The 10654-nt window shown below is 40.5% G+C and overlaps 1 protein-coding gene across 4 annotated transcripts in view; it reads right to left on the bottom strand.

Annotated features, from left to right (window-relative positions):
* Positions 1–350: 350 nt before the first annotated feature.
* Positions 351–10654, bottom strand: part of LOC137943228 (two-component response regulator-like PRR1) — a 66566-nt gene continuing 56262 nt past the window's right edge. For 2 of the 4 annotated variants that reach the window (XM_068788918.1, XM_068788921.1), the window contains 3 exons: positions 1779–1857; positions 694–1692; positions 351–603 (listed from right to left, as the gene is read on the bottom strand). In XM_068788918.1, coding sequence (XP_068645019.1) covers positions 704–1692; positions 1779–1857 — 1068 coding nt within the window. In that variant the 3' untranslated portion in view covers positions 351–603; positions 694–703. The remainder of the gene's footprint in view (positions 604–693; positions 1693–1778; positions 1858–10654) is intronic. The other 2 variants (XM_068788919.1, XM_068788920.1) reach the window with 2 other exon arrangements.

The following is a 10654-nucleotide window of genomic DNA, read 5'->3' as shown; positions in this document are numbered from 1 at the left end:
AGAAGCACAAGTTTGGTACTCTACATTTACTATAGAGCCTTGAACAAAGGTACCGCGGCCTTAGGTTTATATGACAGCAGCATCATAAAAAGAATTTGATAGAACAAATGTTTTAGATATGCACAACGACAGTGACTATCAGTTGAAGGGGAGCAATTATTGTTTTTATAACATTTGAATAAAAGCTTCACCATTTCGAAAAAACAACAACTATACGACCACAAATGAGCAATGCAGAACACAAGTGTCTCTAAATTGCAAATAATTCAACAGAAACTGCTCAAACTAAATATGTTGAATTTTTTTCTTTTGTTTTTTTGTTAGGATTATTGTGTGAAAGGTATATGAAATAGCAATAAGAGCATTTCAAAGATTTCATAGCTGCAAGACATGGTACAGATGCAGTCTTTGCTCAATTTGCATTTAGTCAGTGTACCTCAAAAAGCAATTAATTGATAAGTTTACACATTGTTGGAAGAAATTGAATAAACATACCAGATATTACTGCAAACGAGATGCTTCAGCTCAAAATTGTCATAACAGTCCTCTATTGATTCATATATGAGAAAAGCCACCCAGGGAGATGATATTATGGTGCAGACACTACATTAACACCAGTGATGTCAAGATACAAGTATAAAATTTGAGACCTATGTAAACCTCCAAAACATAACCAAATTATAAGTTATCTACCATTATGTCTTCAAAACTCTGAAGCCTCATCCTCATTTTCATCAACATCTTCATCAGTGTCAGAATCATCATCATCAGCAGCAGAGCACCCATTGAGACTAAGAATACTACCATCAGCTACCTGCCTCACGAACTGACCCCGAAGTCGAGGCCTTCTTTCTGCCAACTGCTTCCGGCTTGCATACCTTATCTGTTTGGTGAAACATCTGCCTTTCCTCTTCTGTCTGAACTTGATCAAGGCTCTTTCTCTTCTTTCAACTTGATCAGATTTCAGTTCAGTCGAAGGTGAGCTTGCCATTGCTGAATGCCCTAATGGAGGAGCTGCACGCATCTGACCAGGTTGCATGGCTATATTGACTGGATGATAGTAAGGAAATGATCCCATCATGTTCATATGAACATGAGCACACTGGGGAAGTTGAACTCCATTATATTGGGATAGTGACGCTGAAGCAGCATGTTTTGGCACATTGTGAATGCTACCTTGACTTTGTGTGGATGGTGGCATCATAATTTGCCTCATCATTGGTGGTAAATAAAAGGGCATTGTAGGGAGAGATGGAACACCTAAAATATCAGGTTGGTGGAGCTCACTGCCTGGCTGCAACTGTGCAGTGTGATGTAACTCTTCCTTGGAAATATTCCATCCAAATGAACCTTCCAAAGGCACTGATGGCGTACATAAATTCTCTGCAGAGTGGACTTCAGCAGCATTATTGCATCTCACGCCTTTTTTGGAAATGTTGTACTCCCATGATTCTTTATCTTGACATTTGTCCACGCCAGTCACTTGCCTATGCATCATAGGAAGTCTTTCTTTTTCATGGGCCTCTTCTGTTTGAGACATATTATCCTCTGGACAACCCAACCTGGGTGATTTGTTCCTTGTTGTTGGATTAACTTTAACATAGGTGAAGAATGCTGATGACTCACCAACCTTCAGCTCACTCTTCTTTGGACATGATGGAATTCCTCCTAAAGGTAATCCAATCGTTTCTGCTGAAGAAAAGAGGACAGACAACATCTAAAGGAGAAAAAAAATCAAACAGTAGCCACTACAGTATGAAAAAACACCAGCAACTCACCTGACAAGTCATTATTTGTCTGCACGACAGGATTATATTCTAATGAATTCTGCAATAAAGTAAGGCGAGAGCTCTTGGACTGGCAAAAAAACGCTTTTGAGTATACATGGGCAACCATCAAAGAAATGTTAAAAATAACTGAAAAGAGAAACAAAAGCTTCACAGTTCTACTACCCTATTAATATGCATTTAACAACACAGGAATAAACCTAGTCTCCAGGTAGCCAAACAGGGTGTGAAGTACTTGTAGGACTATTCGATTCATCCTACCGGCAAACTCTAAATGGGAAACAAGTGTATATGCAGATCACAAATTAATAATTGAACTAAATATATGATGATAAATCAAGTTCTGGTAAAATTCTGATGCAAAATTTTGCAAATTATCGATCAAGCCAGGCTATTTATGCACACAACTGCGGAGTCGGGCACGAAAAGAAAAATATGATACTTGGGAACATGCTCAGTGGCATCATGAGGTATCTACAAGTATCTCCAAACGACCAGGATCAAATAAAATATGGTATGCTACATAGAATTGCTCCTACATAGAATTGCTCCAGATGTGAAAAGATCGTTAGAGAGTATGGAATCAGTGTTATTTTGGTGATTTTGCCTATGAATTTATGTCAGTTACTGGTCAGAAACTGTTGTCAGTACAATGTCTATGGGTCATCTTTTTAGCTATGTTTTTAAGCTTTATATTGCAAGGTGTCGCTGACATTATTAAGAAATCCATGTTTAGATTTCTTTTGAGGAAAAGAGAAAGTGAAAGAATAGAGTAGAAAGGTCGAGCATGGGAAGAGGGGTTTGACAAGGGGAAGAAAGAAGATTAGTTGCCGCAAAAAGAGAGGAGAAGATCAAACCTCTCTTGTCCTTATTTACTTGTATTTATAGATTATCCCACTTAAATTTAACTTATAATTATATCCTCACTATGAGAAAAACTAATAAAATAAGAAACTAGCTAATAGAAAGGAACTAATCATACAACCCTAACTGACGTTTTCTACAGTCCTACTTAAGCTGGATCATAACTATCAAACATGCCCAGCTTGTTACATAAAGAATCATACTGGCCTTTAGAAGAGCCTTGGTAAAAAAATCTTGTTAGATTTCAAGGGTATTTTGCTGTTGTACTGGGCTTTTATTATGTCTTGATGTTCTACTTAGAAAGAGGTTAAGTTGGGAAGTCTAGAGGTGTAATTTTTATCACTTCTCATTGCTGTTTTATGGATGTAATTATCGTGAGAGTGATAAGGGCAATATGGTCCTTTTTCTTTGTAATTCATTTAAGTTGTGTGACAAGAGAATTAGGGGTCGACCAGACTCCCTATCAAGACTGAGAATCATGCAGTCTCCTTTTCCCATCTTCCCCACTTTCTTCTCTCCTTCTCCTCTCTTCAGTCTATCTCTCTTAAATTTCAAATCTCCTAACTGGTCTGCTAATTGAAAATAAGGTGTAGAAACCAGCTTCTTTATCACAGTATGCCAATAAAGTGGCAGTCCACTTTGATATATTTGGTTATCACATGGAAAACATGATTCTTTGCAACATCGATCGTAGCAAGATTGTAACATGCCATTGTCATAGGCTTTGAGGTGGAAAACCCAATATCTGCAAGGATTGACTTCACCCACAACATCTCACATGTAATATGAACCATATCTTTGTATTTTGCTTCAGCACTTGACCTAGCAATCAGTAAAAGATAAAGAATTTGCAGCCAAAGGTACTAAAGACAGTGAGATTGAAGATTGAAGATTTTTTGTGCAAGTTGAAGTTACAAACTCTAGCTTGAGGGTTTATGGAGTTCAAGGCAAGATGTAAAGAGAAAATCTCACAAGGTGATCAAGCTCAAAGAAGAAGCTGGAATAACGTGAACATTTACAACACCACCAAGTTGGGGATTCATAACGTTAAAGTTGTTAGTGCAAGTGTAATTGGTCATTTTACATACATGTATTCTTCCTCTAGGAGTAGGATAGTGTTCATCCATTTATAGTGAATGTTAGGATAAATTTTGAGATTTATGTCTTATATTCTAGGAGATTAGGTTTACCTAGAGAAGCATTTCTATCATTGTATACATTATTCACTTCAGTGACCTATTTAATGAAAGGAGGTCAAGATCCACCTCATGAACAGTGCCACACACCAGCACTCCTGCATCTTCTACTTTCCCTGCTCTATTTCATTCTTCTTCTTTATTTCCTATTTCTGTTATTTTTATATGGTATTAGAGCAATCAATCTGATTATTGTGGAGTTTAACCAGAATCTCCATTTTCTACAGTCTACAAACTCTTTCCAGAAGAGGATTTCTCTGCAATTGCTACTGATTGAAGTCAAAGGTTAACATTTTTCTCTTTCTTTATGCCATAACATTAGAGTTAATGGCTTGTGCTGTCAATTGAACATCATTATGAGTTTTCTATGCCCCTAAAAGGTTGTTTGGGTTCTCTATCCCAATTCTGTGTCTACACAAACCTTCCAAACTTGAAGTGAGTTGGCATCATCATCATTAGGGCTGACATAAGTCCTAATTGCTTCTACTACCGATTCACTTGGATTACAGTATAATAAGAGGCTTTCAATATTCCCATCCTCCAGTATGCAGATGATACTATCATATTTGGAATTGGTAACATTGATGGAACCAGAAAGATTAAAGCAGTTTTGGGTCTCTTCAAGTTAGCCTCTGGTTAATTGGGAAAAGACCTCTCATGGGTTGTAATGTTAGCCCTGAGTTCCTTGCAGAGATGGCAAGTATATTCGGCTATACAACAAGTCACTTACCGACAACTTATCTTGGCCTACCATTATTCAACGGTTGCATTTGCAAAAGTTTTTGGAATCGGGTGGTTGAGAAAATTGAATCCCGGCTAGCAACCTAGAAAAGGAGTTTACTTAGTAAGGCTAGGAGGCTCATCCTCCTCGAGTCTTGCATTGCAAGTATTCCAAATGAAGCACTATCTTTTATGCCCTGTCGTACATCCATATGTAAGACTATAGATAAGCTCAAAAGAAGATTTCTATGGAGAGGATCGAGTGATGCTTTTAAATATCATCTGGTCAGATGGGATGATGTCTATTTCCCAAAAAATATGGGTGGCTTGGGGATTCGGAAATCCAAGGATATGAACCAAGCATTGCTCCTAAAATGGTTATGGAAATTCAATACTCACTTTTCAAACTTTTGGAAGGAAATGGTTCTTGCCAAGCTTGGTGGTATCGCTCATTGGTGGATGTCAGGGGGTAATCGGAGAGGTCTATCTTCAATTTGGAGAGCACTATACCTACTTCTTCCAAAAATTTCTTCTGCCAGTAGATTCTATGTTGGAAACGGTAGATCCCACAAGTTTTGGGATGACCTATGGATGGGGCAGGAGCCGCTACAGAATGCCTTAAGAAGCCTGTTTCTCCTCTCTACCCGCAGAGATATATCAGTGGCCGGTGCTTTTGAGGGGGGTGGTATGAGCCTCCATCCCAGAAGAGTTCATTCGGATACGAAGGCACTAGAGGCCAGCCGTTTGATGGACTCTGTAATCTAGGTAAAAATTCATCCTATGGTGGCAAATAAGCTCATTTGGTGGCTGAACAAAAGAGGCACTTTCTTGGTATCATCTGCTTTCGGATTCATCAATGGTTGGAATCCGTCTCAACCGGAACATGAGATCTATTTTGTATGGCGTCTTTGTGCTCCTCCTAAGATAAAATTCTTCATGTGGAGTGCCTATCATGGCAAGATTCTCTCGGCAGACATGCTTAGAAGAAGAGGTCACCCCTCAATCGACCCCATGTGCCCTTTTTGCAACACTAACGCTGAGACCGTAAGTCACATTCTACTTCAATGCATCTTCACATGGAAGGTGTGGACTTCCATTCTTAGCATGTTGGGGTTGCAATTCTGCATGGCGGCCGATCTGCTCTTATTCAGTAAGTCGCTCCTTGGTACTTCCCTTCCCGACCTCGAAAAAGTGATGCTCTCTACTTGTGCTAGTTTCATCCCGTGGGGACTTTGGAATGAACGCAATCGAAGGAGGTTTAATGGAAAAAGTGAAGCAGCTGATCGTGTGGCAGACCAAGTAGTGGGACATATTTCCTCTTGGCTCTTGACTAAGAAGTCTTTTTCCACCTTTGTGGGTACTCCTATCCGTGAAAACTGAAGTAATTTGACTATGATGCACTCTAGGATCTTGAACCTGGTTACCTTAAGTTGAACTTTGATGGCTTTTCTCTCGGTAATCCCAGGATCTCTGGAATCGGAGGGGTTATTTCGGATCAATTTGGCAACCAACTTTTCTCATATGCCGGCCCTTTAGGAATCGCCGATTCTACGTCTGCGGAGCTTCATGGCCTCCTCAACGGGCTCCATGTTTTCAGAGATAAGTGCAACGATCCCCTTCATATTGAAGGGGACTCGAAGGTGGTCATTGGATGGTGTGAGTGTGCATCCCCTCCCCCGTGGCGCTATTGGGACATTTTTTGGGAGATTCTTGAAATTACCTCAATTTTATCTTGTATGTGGTCTCACATTCCGAGATCCAAAAATTCGGTAGCAGATGTGCTTGCCTAGCAAAGAGTTACCCTACAATTGTTGGTTGTCAGGGATCTGGTTCCTCTTCTGTAATTTCTCTTGTATAATAGGTATAATCATATAAGTCGTTTCTCGAATGCCCTAAGCTTTCACCTATGATTGGGGCCCACACCATATGTGCACCTATTGGGTATATTTTGATTGATTTTTGCTTGAATTTCGTTGTTTTTTTATAATAGTGGAGGTAGATTCCTCTCTTAGCAAAACCATCAGCTAAGGAATTAGCTGAGCAGGGTAGAGACGACGTAAAAAACTAGGTGAAAAATGGGCCCATGCCACCAAGGGGGGTGGCCGAGGAGGAGCACCATTGGATGACAACTTGTCGCCTTCAACAATGAGCGGGCCATGAAGACAATCGCGAAATATGGCAAGACCCTGGTAGAGAGCAAAGAGCTATGTAGTGGTGGAGTTGGAGGTTCCCATAGGACCGGCATACGAAATCAGGATGGAGCACAAGGTCACGGAAGACACCACCGAACCCAGCAGGCCTTGGGTTTCCAAAAGCGTTGCAATCAAATTTTAATTTGATTGAACCAGGCGGGGGAGGAGCCCAAGGAATACAGGCTGGAGGGCGATGATTTCCAGCCATGTGGACGATGCAGCGCCAGTTGGTCCGCAAAGAGATGCCATTAATGTTGTTGAAATCCTTGCGGGAGTTCAACAAGGAAAAGATATGGCCCACAGCCAGGTCCAAAATTTCCTCAATAGTTCTGAACTTTTGGTTGAAGCGGCGGTTGTTCCTTTCTTGCAATAGCAGCCAAGGGATATGCCCAAGACAAGCAGAGAGCAGGGTCTTCCCCAGCTTGGGAAGGGGAGGATCCAATAGGGTCTCGCAAGCGCCCAACAGGTTCTCGTGTATGCAGAATTGAAGACCAATGTGTTGTAAGACACTGGTCCAGATGCTCCAAGAGAAATAGCAGTGCAAGAGAAGGTGCTGAATGGATTCATCATACTAGGAACAGAAGGGGCATAAGTGGCAAGGGGCAGAATTGCCACACCTTCAAAGATTGTCTGCCATCAGGATACCATAAGAAAAATCGGGCCTTCAGAGGAGCAGAGATCTTCCATTGGCACTGTCATGGAGTGGATAATCGCCAAGTCTCTCGGTGATGAGCTGATATGCAAAGGAGATCGTGAATACGCCGCTGGAATCAGGAGTCCAGATGATCTTGTCTGCCTGGAAAGGTCTGATGTTGATGCTGTGGAGATCAGAGAGGAGTTGAGACGCCATTACAGCTTCCGATTCAGAGATGCCACGCCTGAAGTTAAGGTCCCAGCAGCCGGGAGAGGACCAGAAATCAACAACCTTTGCATGACGCACGTAGCAGATGGGCATCATGGGAGCAAAGGAGCTGCTCAAATTCCTTCCGATGCACCAACAATCAAACCAGAAGCTGATGCCAGATTGGAAGGTATTGAGCAAAGGGATGCACCAGAGGGGGGGGGGGATGCTTGAATTTCGTTGTTGAACTACATTATGTGTTATTTGATGTGCCTTGAGTAGCAATCATGTTTGATTTGGGGGAAGTTGTGTCCTCAATGAAAGGAGTATTTCAAATGGAAAGATACAACTATTATTACTACAGAGAAATTTAGTGGTGCAAATTATTTGAGTTGAGCAGATTTGCAAAAATCTACTTGAAAGCCAAGAAGAAAGCCAAATATCTAACAAATGACCCTCCACAGTTGCTTACAAACAATTGGAAAGCAAAAGACAGTCAAGTTATGTTCTGGTTGCTCAATAGTATGGATACATAATTCGAAAGGCAGGTCATGAATTGTGAGACTGTCAAATAAATTTGGATTGTCCTTGAGTTCTTGTATGCTCAAGAGAGCAATTTGTCAAGAGTATACCAATTATATACTCAGTTGTTTGCCTTGAAGAGGGGTGTCACACCTGTAGGGGACAATGAACTGCAATGGATTTATCAAGCAGAGATTCTTGCAACAAGTGATGTACCATCGCTCACCAAGCTATTTAATCGAGTTAATCAATCTGAACTAGCAGTGGTTCCATAAAAAAAAGATAGAGAGGCGGCTTCTCTTCTTTTTTAGCAAGCAACAACGCTCAAAAACCACCAACAAGCATGGACAAGGTGGTCGTGGTCGAGGCAAAGATATCTCTAGGTGTGGTAGGTAGCAGTGAAATGCAATGTGCTCATCGTGTGCATACTTATCACTAATAAGACAAATGCAGGGACAAATATAGTAAGCCTGCTTGGGCTAATTCAAGTGTTACAAAAGATGAGAAAGCCTCAACTACTAGTAGAGTTGGCATTCTTCCCAGTGCACCTGCCGAGCTTCAGTAGCAAGCTTAGCGCATGGTCCCATTGATAGCTACCTTCTCATCCATGAGCCAGAATGTTCCTATTGCCACATCTACTACAGCAAGTTCAGGTACATCTGCATTCCATGTGGGTTCAGTTTCTCCTTAGGTCATTGATTCTGTCTGGTGCCATGCTACGTCTTCAGTGTTTTCCTCTCTTGATCAATCATCACAATTAAAAATGTAACATTGGTAAATGGTTGTCTTTCCTCTATTGATGGTGTTGGGACAGTTCAACCTACTTCCTCCTTGTCCCTAGAATCTGTTTTATTCTTTCCTAAATTCCCAGTAAATTGTATTGTCTGTGAGTCAACTTAAAAAATCCTTATAGTACTACATAACCCTTTTTCCTACTTATTGAGTCTTTCAGGACATTTAGACGAGGAAGACGATTGGTTCAAGGTGTTGAAAGTGGAGACCTCTACTTTTTTTGGGGGGGAATGTTCCATTAATTCACCCTCAACACTCCAAATAACTGAATCCTCCTTCCAATTCCACATGAAGCTAGGACATCCATCTCCATTAGGTAGTTGTTTCCAAAGTTACTTTCCACCTTATCTTTTCAATGTGATTCATGTCAACTAGGGAAATACCATTGTTAAGTTGGGTCCAAGGCCCATCCCAAAATGACTAGCCAACTTAGGAAACCTCTTTTCCAGCTAATAAACTCAAGATCCAAAAAACCAATTTTCCTTCTCCTTCACAACATAGTCAGAGTTTATATGAGATAGTTCATTCAGGTTTATGGGATCCATATTGGATTCCTAGTATTTCTGGTTATTGGTACTTTGTTTCCTTTATTGATTATTATAGTAGGTGTTTCCAAATGATGTGCCAGTTCTTGTGAATATTTTGGTGTCATACAAGCTTTCACAGGTATACAAGAGACAGACACCTTCCAATGTTATAGCTCCAATGTTCTCCAGCCTATGTTGATGCCTTCCTTATCTATTGCTTCTTGAGGTAATTGATTTACATTTCCCTGTGTCTCTTCACAAAGTTGTTCGTACTTGTACACAAAAAGGGACCAGGTATACGATCTCCAAATTTGTGTCCTTTGATCACTTGTTGGAGTCCTTTAATCCTTTGCATTATCCCATCCTTCTGCTCTATTCCTTTTTCAGTGTAGCAAGGCTTGTTATAACCTCTTTGGAAACAAGCCAAAGACGTTGAGATGGTAGTCTTAACTGATAGAGGAACACGGGACCTCGTGCAAGCCACCATTATAAGCCACGACAGTAGATTTGTAGCAGCCGGATAGAGACCAACTATCAGGGTGGATGTCTTTGAGACTTTCTTTCTTATTGCCCAATTATCTTTTGTTTGCATTTTGATATCTACCACAATTAATTAAGAAGATCATGCTCATCGACTCTAGGTAGACATACTACTTTCTACAATAGCAAAAAACACATGTACACCTTTCGATTAGTCAAAGAAGGCACGCCACAAACTGCTTCCATAGGTAATGAAGTGATGAAAAGCACAACTAACCGAACTACTACTAGAGGCTTCTGTACAAGAGATTTTTAGGATCATAGCACTCATAACGTTTTGATGATTCCCAAAAATTCACATTTTATAGAACGAGGGGACAACCTGACAGCAGAATTATTGAGTGAGTGAACAAAACATGTGAATCCAAACACTCGGGGACATAAAAAAACTTCACCATTTGGGTTTTAACACTTGTATAGGAATGCTGATGTAGCCTGATAACAGGAATAAAGATTTTCAAGCAAAAAAAAAGAACAATGAATCTTCACTGCTGAAATCGAATGAAAATAAACCAACCTTGACAGACGATGTATTCCCGATAGTGCTGATATACCACCGATAGAAATAACGAAACCTTGTGCAAATACAATCGATGGAAAGAAACGGAAAATCCACTGTCGAAATCTTAACAGACGATGTATTCCCGATAGCGTTGATACACCTCCGATAGAA

The sequence above is a fragment of the Aristolochia californica genome, unplaced genomic scaffold (genome assembly GCF_029961685.1).
Source record: "Aristolochia californica isolate CCGP_79_NKW_82.1479 unplaced genomic scaffold, dmAriCali1.0.hap1 SCAF_10, whole genome shotgun sequence".
NCBI lineage: Eukaryota > Viridiplantae > Streptophyta > Magnoliopsida > Piperales > Aristolochiaceae > Aristolochia > Aristolochia californica.
This window is presented reverse-complemented; position numbering and strand designations above follow the sequence as displayed.